At 34.3% G+C, this 26,368-nt stretch overlaps 2 protein-coding genes and 1 pseudogene across 2 annotated transcripts; 1 reads left to right on the top strand and 2 right to left on the bottom strand.

The window, feature by feature from the left end:
- Positions 1-8,646: 8,646 nt before the first annotated feature.
- Positions 8,647-9,700, bottom strand: LOC101711857 (olfactory receptor 8K3). Its single transcript, XM_004841202.2, is given in 2 exon segments — positions 8,647-8,787; positions 8,789-9,700. Coding segments are annotated over 2 exon segments (1,053 nt in total).
- A 10,504-nt stretch (positions 9,701-20,204) lies between these two features.
- Positions 20,205-21,140, bottom strand: LOC101726030 (olfactory receptor 8K3). The gene is given in 3 exon segments (XM_004869899.2): positions 20,205-20,508; positions 20,510-20,865; positions 20,868-21,140. Coding segments are annotated over 3 exon segments (933 nt in total).
- Positions 21,141-25,256: 4,116 nt separating this feature from the next.
- Positions 25,257-26,054, top strand: LOC101711113 (olfactory receptor 2W3-like; annotated as a pseudogene).
- Positions 26,055-26,368: the final 314 nt, after the last annotated feature.

Below are 26,368 nucleotides of genomic sequence, written 5' to 3'. Positions count from 1 at the left end.
TGGAAGGGCATGGCAGAGTAAAATGCTTCATAGTGGCCAGAGAGCAGACAGGGGAATGATTCCTGAGAAGATGGAGGCCAGGAATCATATATAATACTCAAGAATCCATGACTAACACAGACACATTCAGAAGTAGGAATTGGTTTATCCAATCAATTTAACATATGATAATTAACAGTCAAAATCCATGCCTTGCCAATTGGATGACCAAACGTATTTCCTTACACCATCCTTAATTTCCAAATAGACACAATAATAATGTGCCCAACATGAAGCAACTCTCTTGCATGTACAGAAAACAAAATAATCTCTTCCCCAGAGTTGCAATATTTATAGTATTTTTCAAAAGTTCAAGTCACAGTTTCTTCTGAGACTCAAAGGCTTAACTGTGAATCTATATAAAAATTAAAAGTGAGTTATATAATCTGAAGAGAAAGTGTAAGCATTCACTTTTCAAAAAGGAGTAACAGGAGATAGAAAAAGTTAAAAACCAGCAGGGCAAACATTACATCCTAGCATGTGGTGGTGAGATGTGAATTATAGAGAGCTTAGGTAGCCCCACTTGAAGGGCCTTATTGCGGCACACGAGGCCTATTTCTTAGACTGGCTTCACGTGTAGTCTGTAACTTTTCTTGACATTCCACATTCCTCACATCTCTGGTTTCCTGTGCTCTTCACTATGCCTTTTACTTCATTCCTGTAGTTGTATGCATTACCCTCTAAAGGGGTCCTTTCTTAGATTTACAGGCCTTCTTTTGAAATCTGTATGAAGGTTGTCTTGGACTCAGAACATTTGCATTGGCAGTAAAATCAGCATCCGGGGGTTGATACTAAAGTCTGCTACAGGAAAAACAGTATCCACGCCCTCTTTGACAATAGTATCATCATCTTCTGAGTTTCTGGATGGTTGAGCCCAGTGTACTGAATCTCATGGAAGCAGTTCCATTGGAGGCTCTTTTTAAAAACAGGTCCCATGGACTATCTCATCTCCTCAAGTGAAGGGTTTACACTTCCACAACCTGAACATGTGATATCTGGTGTCTTGCTAATTACTGAGTTACCTTCATGTCTCTTTATTTGTGTTCTTACACAAAGTGGATGGTTTCTTTTCAATGGCACCAATTTCTTCCACAACTATACCTTTTTCAGTCACATTTTTTCATGTGCTTCTTTCTGGAAAAAATTTAGGTTATTCAAATTGCCCTGCTCTGTGTTTTGCTTCAGTTCTCATTAGAAATTTGGCTAAAAGCAGCTAGTATTACCTATCTTGCAATCTGAATGTTGGGCTGTCTTGAAATTTCCTCTGCCAGATAAATTACCCTCTCACTTTTAAATTCAATCCTATGCAAAATCTTAGAATAGTCAAAATGAAGACAATTTGTTTGCCAGAATATAACATTCATGGCCTCCAATCCGTTTTCCAATGGAGAGCTCATTCCCATTTGAAAATTCCTTAGCCTGCTTTCACTGGTTCTGTTTTATGAGCATCCTAGCCTTGTATGTTCTTTTCCAAGGGCTGGTTGCAACTCAAGTAGGTCAATGAAGGTCCAACCTCCTCTACACAGCCTTCAAAGTCTCTCTCCTATACACAGCCAGATCTCAGTGTCCTTAGAGAGACATTGGCCCAGGATTTCTCAACCCCACATAGGAGAAGATGTTGTAATGCTCCTTTCAAAGTCTTTAAGGGTTAAATCTGTACCTGAGACCATTTGGAAGCACAAGTGGCCAGCTTTCTGGTCATAGCACAGCAAGTTTTTGAAAGTTAAAACTAAAATTCATGTTATAACCTAAGATGTTCAGATTTTAAGCAAGTCATGATTTGAGGGTCCACTCTATTTGGTGCATATTGCACTAGCTCTATCTTACCTTTGTCTCATACACTTTACTCTGTAATATTTGCTTTGTGGAATTACCAGGAAAATAAATATCATACACCAAATCTTTTCTTCAGGATCTCCTATCCTCTAGCATTCTATAGTATTATTAAAGGGAGACCACAGATTTCTATGTCTTGATGAAATTCTAAGGCTGCATGGTAAGAAGAGAAAATGACATTACCTTACTGAATAACCAAAAAGATATCTGAATTTGAGGTATTCACAGTGAATCTGCCTCTATACCCCACAGGTGAATAGTGATGTTTTTGTTTAGAGAATAATTCAAATGGAAAATTCAAATTGTACTTATTAGCCCTTGTAATGTTCATTGTTTAGGATACCAGTGTAGTGCAATTATAACAATAAAGAGAAGCAGGTTTCATTTTTCTTCATGAAGATGATAGTTTTAAAATACATTATTGTAGTTGTAGAAGAATATTAGTAAGTATGCTAGAGTATACTTAGTCTGTGTTTTGTATTTACAGTTTATAATTGTGTCTATATGGTAGTTTAAATTGAAAAAATATTATAGATAATGACTGGAACTCATTTGATAATAAGAATGACTAGTTCCAACAACTCACCTAAAATGAGAAATGAATTCTTGTTCCCTTGTATGATAGCTAACCAGAAGCATATGGAAGAACTTATGACTGTCTCTTCACTTTGAAATGTAACAGTGGGATTTAAAATGTAATTTCTTCAATACTCACAAAGCTTCTAAGAAGAGGCAATAATGCCACTGTATTTTTCTTAATTATTGAGAGTATCTTTGATTTCCCTACTGAGGAATTCTTATGTACATTATTCAGGTGCTTTCCTTTATTATTGCTTTCAACTACCTGTACAAGTATCTTGATTAATTATATTATCTGTTGAAGACATGATTTGTTCACCCATAATTTCAATATTCAGCCTTTTGAACAATGCCTTTTAAGTTTTATATCTGTGAACAATGACAAGACTCTTTACACATGCCCAATTCTGATTAAAAACCAGATTCAGAAAGTGTACAAATTATAAATATATATGTAACTTTAATATTTTAAACTTTAGAAAATTAATGGTTAATGAGACATTAATTCTATATCTTACAATATAATTCTATATCTTAAAATGATCATCGGTATTGATTACTCATCCCAATTCAGTTCTCCTTCCATTCATCTGTCTTGATATGAAGTGAAGATCTATCCAAAATTCAAAAAATATACCTTCTCTTTAGAGTTTGGAAGAATTTCTAGGAATTTTTGAGCTCTTTAAAATAGAAGATCTAAGTACATGGACATGGTTTTGAGGACTTTTTTTTTTAATTTGTAGTTTGAAAAATCATTTCCATGCATGAACTTTTTTCTAGGGTATGTCTAAATTTAAAAAAAATACAATACATCACCGCTTATGATCCCAAACTCTACTGCAGATAGCTTTGCTACAGGAAATTTATGTATCCCTAAACTATTGTAATTTTTTATACTAAACTACTTTGAATTTTCCAAAATTTATTGTATGTAACATTAAATACTATGACTCCTACCAGCTTAGCAGTAGTTTTGTTAGATCACAGCTCTGGGTTTTAAAATTTGTATTACATCATAAATATAAGAAAAATTTGAAATAATTTATCAATACTTATCAGTAAAGTACAGACTAACTTTTAAAATCAATGAATTTTTTACCCAATTGTAGGTGTCAAATATTTCTTTTCTTTTTACTTTATCATTTCAGAGACTATCAAAAGTTATAGCAATATTTCTACAGCAATAGAAATGTGAACTTGGATTACAAGAAAAATCATCTGTCATATCTACACTTAGAAATGTTCACCTTCCAATTTTCTGGAGCATTTTTTATCATGAATGGGTGATGGATTTTGTCAAATGCTTTTTCTGCATCTATTGAGATGATCATATGGTTTTTGACTCTGTTAATATGGTTTATTACATTTATTGATTTACAAATGTTGAAACATCCTCGCATCCCTGGCATAAATCCAACTTGGTCAGGCTATATGATCTTCTTGATGACCCTCTGTATTCTGTTTGCCAGTATCTTGTTGAGGATTTTTAATCTATGTTCATTAGGGAGACTGGTGTGTAGTTCTCTTTTTGGGTTGGGTCTTTCCCTGGTTTTGGAATCAAAGTAACATTTTCTTCCAGGAATGAATTTGGAAGTATCACTTCCCTTTCAATTTCCTTGATGAGTTTAAAGAGTAATGGCATTAGTTCTTCTTTAAATATCTTGTAAAATTCAGTAGTGAAGCCATCCAGACCTGGGCTTTTCTTTGTTGGTAAATATTTTATTACATTTTCAATTTCACTCATTGTAATTGGGTGTTTAGAATTTCTATATCTTCTTCCTTTAACTTTGGCAATTTGTATGTATCTAGGAATCTGCCCATTTCTTCTGTTTTCCATTTTATTGGAGTAGAGGTTCTCGAAGTAGTTATTGATGATCCTCTGGATTTCTGTTTGATCTGTTGTTACTTCATCTTTTTCATTCCTAATTGCATGTATCTGTGCCTTTTCTTACCTTTTTTTGATTAGGTTGGCTATAGGTTTACTGACTTTATTTATTCTTTCAAAAAACTAACTCTTTGATTCATTGATGATTTGTATTGTTGTTTTAGTCTCCATTGCATTGATTTCTGTTCAGATCTTTATAATTTCCTCTCTTGTATGAGCTTTGGGTTCATTATGCTCTTCTTTTTCTAGGAGCTTGAGGTTCTGCATTAGGCTATTTAACTGAGCTATCTCTGTTGTCCAAATATGGGCATTCACTGCTATGAATTTCCCACGTAGAACTGCTTTCATTGTGTCCCATAGATTCCTGTATGCTGTACTGGCATTTTCATTTACTTGTAGAAACTGTTTAATTTCTTCTTTAATTACTTCTGTGACCCATTGGTTGTTCAAGAGAAGGCCTTTATCTTAACTTGATTAAGGCTATCTATGAAAAACCAACAGCCAACATCATACTAAATGGTCAAAAACTTAAAAATTTCATGCTAAAATCAAGAACAAGACAAGGATATCCACTATCACCACTCCTGTTCAATATAGTTCTGGAAACATTAGCCACAGCAATTAGAAAAGAGAAAGACATAAAAGGAATAAAGATAGGAAAAGAACAAGTTAAACTGTCATTATTTGCTGACGATATGATACTTTACATAGAAGATCCAAAAAACTCCTCCAGAAGACTTCCAGACTTATTTTACAGATTCAGTAGAGTAGCTGGATACAAGGTCAACACTCAACATCAATAGCCTTCTTGTACACAAATAATAGACTCACTGAGAGAGAAATTAGGGAAACAATTCCTTTAACAATAGCATCCAAAAAAAGAGAGAAATATCTAGGAATCAATCTAACAAAGAAAGCAAAAGACCTCTACACTGAAAACTACAGCACTCTGAAAAAAGAGATCAAGGAGGATACAAGAAAATGGAAAGACATCCCTTGCTCCTGGGTACCAACAACCAATACAGTGAAAATGGCCATACTTCCAAAACTACTATATAGACTCAATGCAAGGCCAATTGAAATTCCAACAATATACTTCACAGAACTAGAGAAAACAATCCAAAAATTCATTTGGAACCACAAGAGACCTAAAATAACTAAAGCAATTCTAATCAACAGAGACATGGCTGTGGGTATCACAATCCCCAACTTGAAACTATACTACAAAGCTACTGTGATAAAATCAGCAAGGTACTGGCAAAGGAACAGACCTGAGGATAAGTGGAATAGGTTAGAAGATGCAGAAAAATCTCCAGACCTACTCGGCCACCTCATCTTTGACAAAGGAGCCAACCACCCTCATTGGAGGAAAGATAGCCTATTTAATAAATGGTGTTGGAAAGACTGGATTTCAACATGCCAAAGATTAAAACTAGACCCATGCATATTACTGTGCACTAAACTAAGATCAAAGTGGATTAAAGATATAAATATTAAGACAGAATCACTAAACTTGCTGGAAGATATGTTAGGTAGAATTCTGGAAGGCATTGGCATAGGAAATGACTTCATGAACCAAAATTCAGCAGCACAGGAACTAGCAGAAAGAATCACCAACTGGGATCTGATCATATTAAAAAGCTTCTGCACTGCAAAAGAAAACACCAACAGAGCTAACAGACAACCTACAATATGGGGAAAAAAGTTTAGCAGCTCTACCTCAGAAAAAGGACTACTATCTAGAACATATAAAGAATTGACAAAAAATCAGACCCCCAAAATTCAAAGACCCAATTCAAAAATGGGCATCTGAAATGAACAGATATTTCTCAGACAAAGAAGTAAAAGCAGCAAACAAATATATGAAAAAATGTTCAACATCACTCGTCATTTGAGAGCTGTAGATGCAAACAACACTGAGATTCCACATCACCCCAGGAAGAATGGCTACTATCAAGAAATCAACCAATAACAAATGCTGGTGGGGTTGTGGGGAAAAGGGAACCCTTCTCCATTGTTGGTGGGAGTGCAGACTGGTGCAACCACTTTGGAAATCACTATGGAGATACCTCAAAGAACTAGGAATAGAGGTTCCATTTGACCCAGCTATTCCCCTGCTGGGTATCTTCCCAAAAGAATTAAAAGAATCATACCACAGTGATATATGTGCACCCATGCTCATAGCAGCACAGTTTGCACTAGTTAAAGCTTTGAAGCAGCCCAAGTGCCCATCAACTGGAAACTGGATAAAGAAAATGTGTTTTTTTATAAAATGGAGTACTACACAGCCATAAAGAATGAAAAACTAGAGTCATTTATAGCTAAATGGATGCATGTCGAGGCCATACTCTTAAGTGAAATAAATAGGACACACATGTGTAAATACTGAATAATTTCTCCAGTGTGAGAAACTGATAGTGTAAACAAGAGTTAAAATGATTAAAATGAATAATTTATAAGTTGAAATAGGAAAAAATATCCAAAGACGAAGGAGTGAAGGGAGGGGAAGGGGAAAGGAAAAGAGGGAAAGTAAAAACTATGAGAAAAGAAAAAAAATGGAAATGAAATCTATGTAAATAGGGAAGGGTGGAGGGGGTGAAGGAAGCACAGGTAATGGAGAAAAATAAGAACAAAGATATATCATGTACAGGTAAAAACACCCAATGATAAATGCAAACGAATTGTATATCTAAAATGTACCAATAACAGAACTAAAAACAAAAACAAAACCAAAACAAAACAAAAGAATGTTTACCTTTCTCTACTGAAACAAAATAGTTGTATATATGTTATAAATAGCATAGGAAGTTAATTTTTGAGAAAAACAACATAGAAAAATTTAAACATTTTTATACTTTATGGGCACCAACAACACTTCACTTTTTTCCTCTTGCACTTTTATTTTCTAGTAAATGGAAATTTTGTATGTATATTTAATATTATACAATTTTATATATCTCTATGGTATATTATAGAATTTCATTATAATAATATTAAAGGATACACAATATCAGATACTCTTTATAGTATACCATAGACTTTCATCATGATAAAAATTCATTTTTAAAATCAATAATATTCATATCTATATATGGCAACATACATATTATTTAATTATTCCATGAAATTATTTTATTCACATTTTTTAGCTACACAGATAATTTTGTTACAAAATTATGCACTAAGAAAAATATCTATCACTGTACTGTGTAAATACAATAGAAATGTTATAATACAAATAAGAATACATTGAGAATCGGACTGTTACAGATGTCATACATGCAGATGCAATGACACGTATGGACATAAAACAGCATACTAGGCATTGATTCCAGACAGAGTTGTTGAAATTATAATTTCTGCTTCTTTATTCCAATCATATTTTCAAGTGGAGGCAAAGATCCTTCCTCAAATAGTTCACCATCACATGAACAAGTTTGAGGGTTGTCAGCCACAAGAAAGACACAAGAAAGAGAAACAACAAAAACACTTCTCATAAGTAAGGCATCATAAGCAAGAATCAACAAAAGTAGAACATGACTTTTTTTTTTTTTTGTACCAGGAATCTAACATAGGACTTTGTGCTTGCAAGGCAGGCAGTGGCAGCATTGAGCTAAATTCCAGGCCAGAATATGACTTTGAAACAAGCGTTTTCCTCTTATTTAGAGAGTGAGGAAAGAGTGTGCATGCACTAGAGAAAAATGTGCAGTAAGGAATCAAGATCAAGCCACTTGTGCAGAGGGGTATGCAAAACTTTGGACACCTGGACCAGAGCTCCAGTAATATATTATAATTGGGATATGTCCTCATAACACATATGCAATAAATAGGACAAAATGAAATGTTTCATCTCAATATACAAACAATTTGAATTCTTTTGATCTATTAGAAAAAAGAAGCACCCTAAGCCCACCAGGAGGACTTTTGAGCACATTATTAAATTATCACACTTAAATGAGCCTGGTGAAACTGCAATCATGTTCATCTTTAACATTTGTAAAGTATACAGAGACTAAAAAGGAACTATCCTGCTTACACACATGTAAAGGATCTCACAGGTGCACTTGGACATTGGAAATGTTATGGTAATGTTGGCAAAATTCACAAAAGCCATTTCATTTCCGGACCAAATATTCTCTCTGATTGTCAAATGGTGCACAATGCTGCAGCCTCCCCAGAGGGCCTGTGAACTGTAAACCAATTCTACTTATCTGTCACACTGTTTTCAAGTATTCAGTCTACAATAAAGGGAATTTTCATGTTTTCCACAATTTTATAGAAATGTGTCTACTACCAGAGTTATAAATCTAAAGAAATAAAAGTATATAATGAGCTATTGTGTTTGCTATACATTCTAGAGGAATAGAAGAATAGGTACAATCTAAACTTCGTTTGTAGGAATAGTAATGCAGATCATTTTTAGAAAAGATATTGCATAGTTTTTTTCCATGATCTTTGTAGGGCACATTTTACATCTTTGTTCCTCAAGCTGTAAATCAAAGGATTCAACATAGGGATGACCAGGGTGTAAAATATAGAATCCACTTTGTCAGTGTCACTGGAGTGATGGGACTTGCTCTGCATGTACATAAATATCAGCATCCCACAGAACACAGTGACCATGGTTAGGTGGGACCCACAGGTGAAGAAGGCCTTGTGCCTGCCCTCTGCAGACTTCATCCTGAGAATGGCTATGAGGATGAGCAGGTAGAACATGAGGACCACCGGAAAAGAAGAAATGAAATCAAAAGCAGCAAAAATCACAATTATCAATTCAATTTCATATGTGTCTGAGAAGACAAGAGATATCAAAGGGAGAGTGTCACAGTAGAAATGACTGATGACATTGTATCCACAGAAGGCCAAAGTGAATATCTTTATGGTGACCAGAAGAGACACAAATGTGCAGTAGAGATAGGGAGTCCCCACTAGTACCCAACACAGCCTTGGTGACATGATGACAGTATAGAGGAGAGGGTTACAGATGGCCACATAATGGTCATAGGACATCACAGACAGAATAAAAACCTCATAAGCAATAAACACAACAGAGAAAGCAATGTGTGTAGCACAACCATAATAGGAGATTGTATTTTGATCCACCACAAAATTAGCCAGCATTTTGGGTCCAACAGCTGTAGAATAGCCAACATCAGTGAGAGCCAGGTTTCTGAGGAAAAAGTACATGGGAGTTTGCAGCTTGGGGTTCAACTGGATGAAGATGATCATGCCCAGGTTGCCCAGCAGTGAGGTCAGGTAGACGATGAGGAACAGGAGGAACAGTAGAGCTTGCAGCTCAGGGAGATCTGTGACACCCAGCAGGATGAACTCAGTCACCGCTGTGAGGTTGGGCCCCTCCATCCAGGGCAATCAGGAAACCTACTCAGGACAGAAATAACAGTGGAGTCAATAGTTTTTCAATATTATCTATCACCTGGGGAAATTTTACTATACAGAGGCACTGCATATAAACTCATTCAAATTTTCCCATTTAGAATATTTTAAAATAAACCTATTTTTCAAAAATGACACTGAGGGGTCTTATGTGGAATGATTATCCTCCCAAAAGAACATTACTTCATCAAACTCTAATTGTTTATGAAAAGTGACCTTGGACATGTACCTGAAAGTCTTTCTTTTCATATAAAAAACAACATATCCTTAAAGGTTTGAGGGAAGAATAAAGTAAGTCTTGGCTATTCAGTGAGGGTTATGCTGTGTGAAAAAATAGTTCTCTCAAGGTCATGTACATACTTATTCTTGGTGTTTTGGTATTGTTAGTGATGATGGCAATGTGACATGATCACTTTGCAGAGCAGTGGGTTGCAGATGCCCACATAGAGGTTATTGCCCTTTGCAGACAGAATAGTGAGCTCACTAATTATAAGCATGATGGTGAACAATGGTGTAGGGGATTGCTTTTCAATTAGTTATGAAATTCACCAATAGTTTGGCTCCCACAGCTATTGAGTCACCAAGTTTAAGAATACTGAGATGTCGAATAAAAAGTATGTGTGTCTTTGAGGGTGAAGTCCACCTGCATGAGGACAATCATGCTGGAGCTGCCCATTATGCAGTTACACAGATGAACAGGAACAGCCCAAAGAAGGGGCCTGCAGATCTAGGTGGGGTGTGATGTCCCTTAGAATGAATGCTCTTCCACTGATACATTTCTGTCATCTATTCAGGCCACTAAGAATGCAGACTGTGGGCAAAATCATTAAAACCCATTGGGCTTCAGGAAGTATCACCTGTTAAAATCTTAGTAATCAACCCATTAATTATAAGATGAACTAACATATTTTCCCTAACTGAAAATCACCTCCACCACTGAACCTGAGACCACATTTAGAAACCTGTAAAACATACGGAGCTCATGGACATTTATTTCTCTGTTATGCAATGATTATTATTATGAAGTACAGTACATACATACCTTTGAATCTGTCAACAATATATGCTTCCAAAAAATTTAACCTTTTTTGGTAATTCTGATATTTTTACAAAATAATTCACTAAAACTTCAGAATTTACTCCAATCTTTACTTTTTTAGCAGAATTATAATGTAAAGCAACAGCTCTCTGCTTTTTCAGCTTGCATCTTCAGTCCCAATCCTAAAAGTAAACTATTATTAAGACAACTTTAACAGAATTTGACTAATAAATCAAGCACCTCATTTTAACTGAACATATCAACAGATATTCTCATTCCCTGGTCTATTTATTCTATGAAAATTGTATTTTATGGTACCATGCTTTTATATGCTTTAACATTTTAATGGTATTTTGTAATGATTTAATAATTTAGTTTGTTTGTAGGAGTTTCCAAAATGATCATTCTATACAACAAATATTGCATAATACATTCACACTTGCTCTACAACAGTATGTCCAAACTTTAATAATAGATTGCAATCATTCTGGGTTTTGCTAAGCTGCATGTCAACTAAGTTCTGGATCTTTAAGTTACTCAGTTTGAGGACTTACAGATCTTTGCACATCTGTCTTTATATTAGCAGTAATATCATCACAATGATTTGTTTCATGTTCCAGTTATAATTTCTCCAGTATATTTAAAGATACATTAAAAAGAGGTCAGATTTATTTAAAAATTTACCCTATAAGATTGTTAGCTAAGCTACGATAAATATCTCATAATGAGAAATATTATTGTAAAGTAGGCGATGCTCTTTTAATATCTCAGAGGTAAGAACCATCATTTTATGTAATTTGTGGATGAAAGAAAAGAAAAAAGTAACACGGCCAATGTATTAGACATTGTATGATTAATTTGTTATTCTTGTTTACTTGTTTAAATGTGCTTAGACAAGATAAATAATTCGATCTATAAAATTCGATATAGCATTAATTTTAATGAAGTAATGATTTTATTTTCTTTGTGAATACTATTCTTGTACCTTTATAGATCTCCCAATCAGATATACATGGAAAGTTTTGAGTTAACAATAGTAATGTCAATATTTTATTTTCTCCACATCTACTTTTCAGATAGTCTTCTCCTTCATACTCTTTTAAAGGCAGTTCACATCAATTGAATCAATATTTATTTCAGTATGTTATATATTAAGGTTATCATTCAGAGTCTGATAAAATAAACACACTGTTTTATGAACAAATATATATTTAAATATGTTTGTATACACACACACACACGCGGAGATGTGTCTGTATTTGTTGTGATGTAAGAGTGTGTTCTTTTGGGAATTCATGAGCCAGGCTGACTTCCTGTTGTCCTTTCTCTTTCTACAGGTTCCTTCTCTAGGGCAAGGCTGTCATTACTCATCAGGGGGAATTCTAGTGTTTCTCTGCAAGTAGCTTTAGCACCCAGGCTTTTCCTTACTAATTTCTATCATATCGTTCCGCATCATCTGCTCAGCAATAAGGCAACACTTCCATATTCAGCATTCTTAGTGACTTTCTGAATCTCTGCATTCTCCTACATTATCACACTTCAATTTTCCTGTCAAGAAAAACTAAATTTTCATATGAAGTTTCTTATTTTAATTCCATTAATTACTGGAATTACTCCTTCTTTCTGAGGACTTTTCTATTTTAACTGGGCATATTAAGTGTATTATAATTTTGCACACTAGTGTAAAACAAATATATATTTCACAATAATTAGATGAGCCCAACATCTACAAAACCAAAGAAATGTTAAACACTTGAGATGCAAATAATATTAATCCTAATTTGATCTTTTTTGCTTAAATTCTTTTATTGGTACATTTTAGGCATACAATACATTTCCATTTATCATTGGGTGCTTAGACCTGTACATGATGTATCTTGATTCTTATTTTTCCCCATTCCCTTTACCCCCTCCACCCTTCTCTATTTACAGAGACTTTGTTTCCATTTTTTCCTTTGCACATAATTTTTCCTTTCTCTTCTTTCCTTTCTCCTTCCCCTTCCAATTTCCCTCCCCCTTTGGACCTTTTCTTCCTATTTCAAATTATCAATTATTCATTTTAATCCTTATTTACTCTTTCAGTTTCTCACACTAGAGAAACACTTTGGTACTTACACATGTGTGTCCTATTTATTTCATTTAAGAGATTGGCCTTGATATGCATCTACTTAGTGGTAAATGTCTCTAGTTTCTCATTTTTGTGCCTGAGTAGTACTCCATTTTATAAAAAAAACACATATCTTTATCCAGTTTCTGGCTGATGGACACCTGGGATGTTTCTAACCTTTAGCTATTACTATCTGTGCCGCTATAAACATCCTAATTTGATCTTTACACATCATGTACACCTGTTTAATTTTCATATGTACGAATTTTGTGTCTATTAAAAGTAAAGATCAAACTGTAAAGACAAATCCTAGACACATAATGTATACATTTACATCTAACAAAAAAACCCAAATTGACCCATTTCTCTTACACTGTTTAATTGGAAAAAAAGTGATAACACAAAATAATTCTTAATTTCTAAGTTTATTTCAAGCTTATACTCTAATGGTCCCTATCCTGGAAATTATCGTGTTTGTGTGTGTGTGTGTGTGTGTGTGTGTGTGTGTGTATTTACTGGTATATGTTAGTGTGCTTGAGTGTAAAGATCATACCTAGCACTCATTAAAATTCCTCCACTAAGTGAAATTCCTCAGCCCTTAGAATTATCTAATTCTTCATTACACACGTCACTGTATTTGGGACAAACATTGAATCTCCTTAAGTTTATCAGTGCACACTGAAGCCATAGAAACTGCCTTTGGGACCAGAAAAATTTTCCATTTTAGGATTTTGTACTTTGGATAATGCAAAACTCAAGAATAGCAGGAAAATCTTTTTTATTGACCTTCAGTAATTGTTTAACCTTTTCTTAGAATCATGGAATCATATTTCAGGGAAATTTAAAAGGAACCTGTCCTGATACAATCTCCTGTAACACATGGGCTGGTTGTAAGGCAGGTAAGATTTCTGCATAAGCTATGGTGAAGTATATCCCTGTAATGACTATTTGTTTTCTGTGTAAACACTTAAGCAGTTTACTTTATCAATGGAGACATCATAGTTTAAGTTCTGCCATGCCTCCTGAAACTTAATAATCTAGGGGCAAATATTTGATTATTTGCAAAAGAAAATGCAATATTTCAATCTTGAGTCTAATTGAAATTGAAAAAAAAAACAAAGACACTTAGACCTTACATTTAGACTTTGCAGTAAATAAAATACATGATGTAACCTACCTGTGTAGAGAGGTCTTCTAAGATTCACAACCTGAAAATATTCACACAGAACTATATATGCTTAAAGATTCAAGTCCAGGAGCCTGAGGAACAAATTCCCAAATACACCCTTGATTTCCCAGGGAATGAAGGGACCATGACTCATAGTCAATTCTCTGAAAACATACTCAAAGTGAAGTGCAAAGAATGGTGAAGGATTCACCATTAAGCAACTCTATGGAGTAATAGAAGAAGGCAATATTTCCATTTGTTACTTAACTCTTCTACTGAATGGTACCCTAATGCATATATTAGCTGGGAAGGGCTGCTGCTGGTCTTTGGATGAAGAAAACGCAGCAGTTAGGAAACATCTGTGTATATTCCTTAAAAAACAGATGATACAGAATATGAATTCAAAATGTAAATAATTGTGAATAGACCCAATACTGATATTTTTTGTTGAATTTCTAAGGCATCCATTATATATAGCTAGTCTTATTTCAAGTTTTTAATAAGAAATTTTAGATTGTAAAATATATTTCCATAGAAGTCATCAGTCTTTCCTCAGTGCACATGTGAACACTGCAATTGATTATTTAAAATATTTTTTCTTTGTTTAATATTAATCGTACATTTTATGTATAAAATATAAGAGATTCATCATTGGATATTTGCACCTTTACATAATATATATTGATTCTTAATTTTCCCCTTTCCCCTGCCTTCCCTTCAACCCCTCCACCCTTCCCATTTACCAAGACTTTGTTTCCATTTTTTCATTTTCTCATATTAATACCATTCCCCTCTTTCCTTTTCCTTACTCCTCCCACTTCACCTTCCAATTTGCACCTTTTCTTCCTATTTCACATAAAATATTTTTTCTTTTCACTTGCAGCAAATTAAATATTCTGAAAGAAATTTAAATGCAAAAGTGTATCTGAGGAGTTTGCTTATCTACTAGCAGCTTTAAAGTAATTCTCTGGAAGCATAGATATTCAAAAGAGATTTGTACATTGTGATGGAATATGTGACTAAATGAGTTAAGAAAAGGACAAAAAATCTACCCTGAAATTATCCACAGACATTAATGTGTTATTCCTAATGATTTAATTCATCATTATGATCTATTACATTTCATGAGTTATGTGAAAATTTATATTTCATCTTTCTAGAATATTTTCAACCTCAGAGGAGAGGAATGTTGTTTACCTGGATATTACATAAAAACAAAAATCTAAAAATCCAAATGTGAGCCAGCAATTCTACTTTGGAATATTTATCTAATGTAATGAAACTCAAAACTGCAAAGACAAATGATGGCTTTTCATCATTATTGCAGCATTATTTGAAATAACCGAGATGTAGTTACTGCATACATGGCCATTATGGATGAATGGATGCTGAAAATGTGATATATGCATGCAAAGTAGCATTAGTTAGCCATCAAAGAGAAGGGTATGATAAAATATGTAACAATAGAGTTAAACTCTAAGGAAATTACACAGTGAAATAAGCATATTTCACTTTATCATTTTTCCTCACTTTTATGTTTAATGAAAATAGTCAAACTCAGAGAATTATAAAGTAGCATGGTGGGGATTAGGGATCAGGGAAAAGGGAGAGAAGAAATGTTGAAGTTACAAAGTTTCAGTTCCACATTATGAATAACTTATGCTGATCTGGCGTACAACAATCACTATAGCTAAGAAATATTCTTTTATATACTTAAATTTGTTAAGAGGATAGAACTTAGGTTAATTGTACCCATGATAAAATAATTTCTTTTAAAAGGAATCACGTACTTTTATGTCATACTATAATTATGAAAATTGAAATTATTATGCTAAATGACACCATGAAAATAAGAACAATATGATTTTAGTTTTGTGAACTATTTAGAGGCTATGAATCTCAGGACATGGAAAATGAAAGAAACTGTGCAAGGAATGGGGAGGAGGAAGGGAGGAGAAAAATTCCTCAATAAGTACCTACAAGTGCTGCTAAGATCTTGAATCTATATAGAAGTGTTGGCTGCAGAAAATTGTGCATGTAATAATTCCTGCTGAATTGTTCAATGTAAATTACCTAGCACTATATTGTGGGATTTTATTTCAACAAATTATTTTAAATGAATTCAGAATTAACTTCAATCATTTGAAATGTAAGGATTTAGTTATTCGTGTCTTTAAGTGAATTTATGATTTTTCTTCTTGCCTGTATGTTTTGCATGAATTTGCTTTGATACATCTTGCATATTATCTTCAATTAAAATGTTGACTTAATTTGCTTTGGGTTTTTTGTGGTGTAGGTGTTATCCATTAGATTGTAATCGGAATACAATCTTATGATAATTTATTTAACTCCGTACAGTTAACTCTACTCACCATAGCTTGGCAACACTACACATTTAAATTTTTCAAATTTCTGAGTTTGCAAAAATGTTCCATATGAATTTACTGCTTAATTAACTCTATAAAGTCACTCTGATTGCTCTAGCAAATAGTAACTTTTAAATCCATGTTTTCATATATTAAACCATATTCATTCTTACAATGAGTTATATAGAAATAGAACTGGCTTTACTTATTCACATTAGTCAGTGATTTATTTTGCCATTAAATTTCATATTATGTAAAAAGGAAATTTTCCACTCTTTCTTTTCTTCCTAAATATGTTTTCATCATAATGAGCTTTCTCTTTCCACACCTAAGCCTGATTTACAATTTTTCATTCTTAGAAAGCCATCGTTGTTAACTACATATTGATGTCTTTTAAAAAAATCTATGGTTTAAATTTGTACATATTTTAAACTGAGATTTTAAAGATTTAATATCTAATACTGCAAATTTATTTTTCACTTAGGTATATGTTTTTTGGATTTACCAGTATTTTCTGATTGCAATATACAGTGTTCCTTTGTGGCATATGAAAATTTATTAGATATTTGTGATGCTTTCCTAGAGTCTATGATCTTTATAATCAGTTATTAGAGTAGGAATGTTTTCTTTACTCCTCTATCCACCATTCATTTTAAACCTTACATATTTAAACTTTTCAAATTTCTCAATTTCTAGAACTGTTTCATGTGAATTTACATTGACATTTTTATGTTATTGTTGAATTATATGCAAAAATTGTGAGATAGTTTTTTTTTGTAAATTTTTATGCATATTCACTTTATCTTTATAGATTATAAGGCAATTACTTATTGATTTAATTTGTCAGCGATTGTATTCATTTTTCCCAGTCATGGTTTCTTCTTTTATTTTATTTGTGGTTATTTTTATGGTATATATTTGAATTTTTAGATCATTAATTTATCAATTTGCAATTTTTTGCATTGTGTTTGGGGCTCATTTACGCACGTCCATGTACACACATATACACACACAAACAGGGACTGTCCTTGTTTACGTATCTGGGACATGCATGTTAGTGCTATGATTACACTTTGATATTTGAAGAGTCACCTGGGGAAATGGCAGGGGAGAGAGGCTTCCAAGAAAACACACAATGTAGTAGGAAAATATAAAGGGAAAACACGTTCTGCTAATATAATTTTGACCTATTATTTAAATTTATTGATCTGTAGAAGGGATATTATTCATAGATTTCTGTTTGTAGGAAGATTTTTCTGTTGGAGTTAAAGAAGGGAATCAATCCTTGAAGTAGAAAATGTCTTCAAATAAAATAAATATCATAAATAAAAATAAAAGATAGAAAATAAACACTATCAGTAATGGAAGGTTAACTTGGTCAAGATTTTTATCATTACTACATCTTAGAACTTGGAAGTTTTATTCTCAATCTATTGATGTGAGACATATATATGTATATGTATACATATATGCTATTTTTAACCATTTTTATTTTTGCTATGGTGAATGGCATCATGATTTTTTAATATGAAACCAAACATCATAACACCTCTTAAATCCAACATAACTTATTTTTTTACATATTGTTAACTAAACACCTAAGTTTTAATAATTTCCAATATACCATACATTCATCTTCTTTTCATATCAGTGTAATATTCCTCTAATACTTTGAAAATATGCCATCTCACTACTTTTTATGGAACAATTCTTAAAAACCAGTTAAGGGAATTCTCCCTAAACATTTAGATGATTCCACAAATCAAGCCACCTGAACTGGATTTTAGATTGGAAGTGTTTTTTATGTAAATTTCCACTTTGAGATCCTAGTAATCAAAAATTTCTTTTGCTAGTATTTTATGTCCCTATAATTAAATAATGCAATACATCAGGTTTATGATTGCAACCTAAAATATAGACTGATTTTTATAGGCACTCCCTGATTTTTTGATATTTCTTACTTTAATGGCATTGAAATTTCTGAGTTGTTAGTGTGAACAGTATTAAACTCTGCTGACTCAAAAGGCTTATCAATAATTTGATTGAATACTAATTCCTCATTTTTAAAACTAACATTAGTGAATAAAATTTGAAGCTTTCAGAAATGACCTATGAACCACTTTAATAATAAATTTAGATGAACTTTCAAAATGAATGAAATAACATATATAATTATAAACCTCAACAGCAACTCTTTTGTTTATATTTCATCATTTAAGTAATTAACAGTTATGCCGACATTTATAATAACATATCATAATGTGTTATATTAAAACATGCTATGATTTTATACAATTGGGTACTAAAAACTTTATATTTATTTTACAACAAATTTCCACAATCTGATGACCAACAATAACTAATATTAATTTGTCATTGTTCATATTAAACTTTAAAAAAATATTAAAATAGTTTCACACACAGATGCATAGATCAAACGTAATTCTACAGTTTATCATACTGAAATAATCTATTTCATTGTCTCTTCGGTAATATTTACCTCACTGTGACAATGTATACAGCCTGTCATTATTCCAAACAATTTTTATTCACGTGTTGATTACACAGATAATTTTGTGGCCTGGTACTGTACTTCAAAAACAGAACACCTTTTCTATGACACAAGTAAAATTCCAAGAATATTGAATCATAATTTTCTGAAAAATACATGGAGAAATGAAGATTTATGAAATAAGTATGTTGATAAGACAAGTATATACATATTAGATTACACTCAAACTAAGAGGCTAATACAAAACGCATGTAGTCCAAGGATGAAATATCATCAAAAAACAACAACAAGGCCAGGATTTAGCTCAGTGGCACCACACCTGCCTGGCAAGCTCAAGGTCCTGAGTTCAAACCCTGGTAGTACTTTTGTGTTTATTTCCTCCTATTTTTCTTTTTAATTATGATTACCCAAGATTTTCATCCTTCCTAATCCTTAAAAGAACATCTTTTTTTAATAGATTGCTCAGGAAAAAGAACAAAAATAACCTTCAGGTATTATTTTTTTATTTGACACTAGTTAATGAAAATTAATAAGCAATAAAAACAAACACCTCAATACATGATTTATATGGCAAGCCTCAAGAAATTTATCGGAATTGCTGCATTTGCCTTTCTAAAACTCAATTAATTTAGATTGAATCATTTCATACTCTGAGCTGATGGGTTGCTGTACTGTCAGACATGAGGACAGGGGCCACTGATCCCAAAGGCCACCACAAGGAATAGTGGACTTTGAGCCAAGTCTCCCAACCCTATTCCTCACATCAGCACACCACATCAAATCTCCTGAGAATGACCGAGATTCATTTTAACACAATCCATTAACGTGTGTAGAGCATAAAAGAGAAAGATTTCATTTGCTTACCCAAGGCTAGAAACACACACACACACACACACACACACACACACACACTAAAGATCGAAATAGTTGAGAAGAGCTCACCAGCCATTCACTCCTCTTTGTGCTACCACTAGGCCTCACTCCCACTCAGGAAACACCACATATTCATTGAAATTAGGATCTCCAGGTTCTAATCCTTCCTTACTATACTTTAACATTTCTTTGATTATTATGTTTATACTTTGTTTCTCTTTCTCAAAGAAGGAAGTGTTAGTTGTTTTGTTCACTAAATTTGTATTAGCCATTTAGAATTTCAGCTGCTACAAGAAGACCAGGTTCTGGATACATCCCAAGGCTATTTGTACTCTCTTTACCTTGTGCATTTAGAGAGCAAGTTCTCATGAAAGCTCATTTCTGTGACTCCTCTTGTATGTATCTTTCAAAAAATAATGCATATCTTTTTCCATGTCCTTTGAAAAACATATTTTACATTTTTGTTCTGCAAGCTGTAGATCAGTGGATTCAACATTGGAACAATCAGAGTATACAATATGGAAGCCACTTTATAATTGGCAGTGGAGTGACTGGACTTGGGCTGCACATACATAAATAGCAATGTCCCATAGGACACGGTGACCAAGGTCAGATGGGACTCACAGTTGGAGAAGGCCTTGTGCCCAGACTCTGCAGAGTTCATCTTGAAAATTATTATAAAGATGAGCAGGTGATATACAAGTATGACCAGAAGAGAGAAAATCAAAAGCTGACACAAGCAGAAGTATCACCTCTACGTCATAAGTATCTGAGCAGAGCAATGATAACAAGGGGAGACTGCCACAGAAGAAATGACTAATAATATTGTGGCTACAAAAGTACAAAGTGGAAATCTTTGTTATGAGCAAAAGAGACACAAATGTGCAGTAGAGATAGGGAATCACCACTAGTACACAACACGCCCTTGGTGTTATGACTACAGTGTAGAGGAGAGGGTGACAGATGGCCACATTCTGGTCATAGGACATCGCAGACAGAGTAAAAAGTTCACTGCCCACAAGAGCACCTAAGAAAGTCAGCTGTGTAGCACAACCATAATAAGAGATTTTGTATTTTGATTCACCACAACATTTACCAACATTTTGGGTCTGACAGCTGTGGAATAGCCAAGATCAATGAGAGTCAGGTATCTGAGGAAAAAGTACCTGAGAGTTTGCAGCCTGGGGTCCACCTGGATGAGGATGACCATGCCCAGTTTGCCCAGCACTGAGATCAGGTAGATGGTGAGGAACAGGAGGAAAAATGGAGCCTGCAGCTCAGGGTGATATCTGATGCCCAGCAGGATGAACTCGGTCACTGCTGTGAGGTTGTGGTTTTTCATCCAGATTTACAGCAAAATTTTCTTGATAGAACTTTCAATATAGTCAATAAAGGTCCAAGCTTATTACCTGGGGGAGTTTATTATGCAAAGCTTGTATCAGTGAGCTGTATCTAATGTATCTGATATAAATTATTTTTAAATAAATGCATTTTCAAGAATATGATATACCTTGAAATAGAGACATACAGAATATAGAAAAGTATTTCCCAACCAAGGAGGTTTTACACATAAAAAGATATTTCCTTGTCCACTCATATTTTGATTGTATCAGATGGGGAGTGAGCTATCATTGGTATATAATGGATAGTGCCTCCTTTAGCAGATAAGCTTCTCATTATATCCAATATATAGTCTATAAAAATATCCAGCCAGTCCCAATTATCAACCTTTATAAGTTTCAGAAACTCTGGTAGGTTTCTGACAGGTAAATCTACCCTGATAGGTAGACAGCCAAATAGAAATATAGGTGGATGAAAATATTTAAGAAAAAAAATCATTTAAGATTAAACATTGTAGAAATTTGGGGCTCTGGGTAAATAGATAAATTTATGCTATTGTTTACATTTTCTCTTGCCATTTATTTAACTACAATCATGTAGTGGCACTCGAGAATTTCATTTATTGTATGGCTTAATACATATTGTGTCTGTATAATAAGAATTTCTAATGATAAATTTGAAAATTGCATGTAACTACTTCCAAATACAAAACTACAAAGGCCTACAACTCTAGGTACAGCTGAAAGTGTTAAAACACTTAATAGAGATGGAATAGCTGTATAAATAAGGAAAATATAACAGATATAACTGGGAACTGTCATTATAAGAATAAACAAGTTGATCCTTATTTACACTTAGTTTTTCACACCAGAGAAACTATTCGATACTTACACATGTCTGCCCTATTTATTTTACTTAAGAGCATCCCCTCAATGTGCATTCATTTAGCTATAAATGTATCTAATTTCTCATTCTTTATGGCTGAGTAGTAATCCATTTTATTAAAAAGAAAACACATTTTCTTCATCCAGTCTCCTGTTGGTGGGCAATTGGGCTGTTTCCAACTTGATATATGTATGTTCATATATCTCTGTTACAGTTTACTTAGCATATTCAATATTATTTTGTGCAAATAATTTGCCTAAACGTTATTCTCATATACAATATGTCACTGCACCATCCTTGAGAAGAATGAAGTAGCATTACATGATCCAGTGGTTCTATGCTGCTTGGAAATAGTGCTCAAAAAACATGTACCTATGTGTTTTTAATGGTGATGGTAACATAACAGAAATGGATTTTCACTACCTGTGAATATTCATATCCAAATGGGGATTGATTTTGCTTTTATATAAGTGGTATAAAGATAACTAAGTGTAAAACATGACAAGGAGAATGTAACAAGTTCAGTTTAGATCAACTTCTACACACACGCACACTAACACTAAAATTGGACAAACAGCATGGCGATGTCTTAGGTTACTTACTTTCTATTTATTAATATCTATTTTAATAAAATTTAGGAATTAACTTGTGTAAGGCATATAGTATGCCTATAATCACAATATTCTGAAAGGCTGATGTAGAAGGATTGCAAGATCCAGCCCAGCCTGGGAAATTTAGCAAGATGGTCTCTCAAAATTGAAACAATAAAAAATGAAAAGTCTGGGGACTCAGCTCAGTAGTGGAGGCTGATCAGACCCCCAATCATCTGATCAAGGGGGTGGTGGCATGGAGGATGGATTAAAAAAGACAAGACAAGATCTTAATGCATAAATGGGGGGGCCCAGGACAGTCAAAGCTCTTACCTGTCTGACACCATCTCTGGAGCTTGTCATTATCTATTGAACACGAAGCTTCCACAAGGGATAAGGGGCAGTGCAGAGAACAATGAGGTGGAGAGCACTAATGGGAGCAGGGTCCTAGCAACAAGGGCACAAGACATTCTAGCAGGAACAGCTGATAGATTAATGGGAAATTTGATTCTTTCCATGGATTAATTTTTGCCTCTATAGGAGTTTTCTGTATGAGTCATGCTGCCCTTACCTGCACTATTTTCTTGCCATCCACAACATCACAGAGTCATGGTTCACTGAGACCTCTGCTGTAACCAGTGGTGTGGGGAGATATTCCTTTCCCACACTCCAATTGCTGACTCTTTAAACAGGGCACTGTGTGGTAATTGGCAGGCTCTGACTTTTAATCTGAAAATCCAATTTATGAATTTGTAGCTCACTCAGGGTGGTCTCTATCAGCTCAATGTCAATTTTCTGGGTTCAGTATTGAAAAAAGTGTGAATAAAATTACTTGAAATATTCCTTCTGTCTAAGAGCATTTTCAGTAAATTAAAATATATTTAGTTATATGGTGTGGAGCAGATACATGTTACGTACCACTTCCTGGAAGAGCCTGAGAAAATGTGAGCAAATTAGAGAGAGGTAATTGCCATAGATTTGACACAGTCTAAACATAAAGTGTTCCTGGATAAAGCAAGCCTGTGTTTTTAAAAGAAAAATATCTGAAATTTTATGATAAATGCTACAAGGATAAAAACACACTAACAATAAAGTAGACATGAATTCCTGATGTTATTTGAAATCTTTTTGCACACTAAATATACAAGAACTTCCTTCACATATAATGTAACACATAATGCAGATAAACGTGTATAACCAATAAAATATATCTAAATAACTCTAATAAATAGCATACTTTAAAAAATGAAATTATGGCAAGCACATGGCCTCTGAAGTTAAGACAATTACTACTATTGGAAAATATTGTGAGCAACAATGCATTCTAAATCAATGAAAGAAATAGAAATGTACTTCATGGTGAAAATTGCATTTTCTAAGAAAAGTATAAGCAAACAAAAAGGTATAAATGTATTTAAAATTGATTACATGTATTTTGCACTTCACTAATTCACAGTAATTCTTATCATTAATTAAGGTTATTGGTACAATTTAGATGATCACATTCAATTTGATGATCACATTCAACATGTGGAAATTTTACCTGTATATGATATATTTGATTCTTATTTTTTCCCATTCCCCTCCACTCCTTTCTATCCCTTTTCCCCATGTTATTTATAAGACCTTTGTTTCCATTTAATCTTTCTTTTCTCATTATTTTTCTTTTTCCTTTCTTCCTTCTCCCTTCCTCCATCCTCTCTGCTCCTTCCCATTTGAAATTTTTCTTCTAATTTTACATTCTTTAATATACCTTTTGATCCTTATTTACACTTTCAGTTTCACACACCAGAGAAATTATGCAACATTCACACATGTGTCCCACTACCTGATATCCTCCCCTGCTCTGTATAGAAGCGTATTTTCAGTAAATATTTTAAAAATCAGATTACAACATTATAGAAATATTTTAAGTGAAAATATGAAGCAGTCTAACTAAAGATTTGAAGGCCTCAGAATGAGAAACTGAATCCCTGCCATTTATTCATTAAGTTTGTTGGTACATTTTTTAAAATTCATTAATTTTATTGGTATATTTTAGGTATACAATATGATTACATTTATCATTGGAAGTTGTACCTTTACATGATATATCTTGGTTCGTAATTTTTCCCCATTTTGCTGCCCTCCATGCAGCCCCTCCACCCTTCCCTATTTACAAAGAAGTTTCCATTTTTCCTTTTCTCATATTTTTTCCTTTCCCTTCTTTCCTTTCCCCTACCCATTCCCCCTCAGACTTTTTCTTCCTATTTCACATTATTTTTGTTTTGGTTTGTTTTGCAACCAGGGAAAGTAAAAATTGAAATTTGCATAGAAAGTATCAATTTTCTTGTAAATAAGAAAAGATTAAAAATGTTTTCTCTCACTAGCTTTGGAGTTCAATGATAAATCAAATCTGAATGCAAAATGAACATTTTGTTGTTACCGTAAAAGTGACTCCTGAAGAGACTCCTGAGATTCAAATAGCACTTTACAAAAGATGGTGCACTGTGAAAAATACATTTTTCCTTCAAGACATTTGTCATGAATCACATTTCTATATTCATTTATATGCTTATTGAATGTTAACTTATTTTTCAGTAATTCAGAGTCTAGAGCCAAAAATAATGACCGATTTGAGGAAAGTGAGAATGAGAGATTAATCCCTGGACCCCCACCTCTACATGCCCATGTACTTCTTCTTCATGCACCTGTCCTTCCTGGACCTCGGCTTCACCACCAGCTCCATCCCACAGCTACTGTACAACCTGCACAGACTGAATAAGGCCATCAGCTATGCGGGCTGCAGCCTGCAGCTGTTCCTGTTCCTGGGTCTGGGCGGTGTGGAGTTCCTGCTCCTGGTTGTCATGGAGTATGACCACTTCATGGCCATCTGAAAGCCCCTGCACTACATGGTGATCATGAGTCCCAGGCTCTTCCTGGGCTTGGTGTTGGTGGCCTGGGGCTGTGGGGTGGCCAACCCCCTGGCCATATACCTGGTGACCCTGTTTCTGCTGTGCTGTGGGCACTGCTGTGTGGACCACTACCTGTGTGAGATGCCAGCCCTGATCCACATGGCCTGTATCAACACGGTGCCCATTGAAGGCACTATCTTTTTGCTGGTGGTGGTCATTGTGCTGTCACCCCTGGCGTTCATCCTGGTCTCCTACAACTACATCATGAGGGCCCTGTTGCAAATGCGGTTAGCACTGGGGATGAAAAAGGCCTTCAACATGTGTGGCTCCCATCTCACGGTGGTCTCACTTTTCTATGGAAACATTGTCTACATGGACATGCAGCCAGGAAATAGCTCCTCCCATGACCAGGGCAAGTTCTTCACCCTCTTCTACAACATCATCACCCCTCTCCTGAACCCCCTCATCTACACCCTCAGGAACAAATAGGTGAAGGGGGCACTGAGAAGGCTGCTGCTGGGTATTAGGGAGGCAGGGAAGGAGTAAGGGCAGATGGGAGTACCAGGCAGCCTCAGCCTGACTGTTACCACAACCCAGAGCCTTGACAGCACTGGGAATTATTGGAATCCAGCACAATTTGCTCCTTTCTCTTTCCCAAATTCCCACCCAAAACCTTTCAACAAATCCAATGGTTATTTCTTAAGTCTAGTGTAAGATTCTGGTGGAGTTAAACTAAGAGGATGACAAGTGGGCCATTTACGTTTGAAAGCCTCATGAATGCTTAGGTATGTTTTGTTTTTTGTGTGTTTTGTGTTTGTTAAGTTCCTGGGAGATACACTTCATTCATCTCATCTAATGTT

The sequence above is a fragment of the Heterocephalus glaber genome, unplaced genomic scaffold (genome assembly GCF_053883595.1).
Source record: "Heterocephalus glaber isolate CG9 unplaced genomic scaffold, H.glaber_assembly_v1.0 deba00001673, whole genome shotgun sequence".
Lineage (NCBI taxonomy): Eukaryota > Metazoa > Chordata > Mammalia > Rodentia > Bathyergidae > Heterocephalus > Heterocephalus glaber.
The sequence above is the reverse complement of the archived record's forward strand: the minus strand, read 5'-3'. Positions and strand labels throughout refer to the sequence as shown.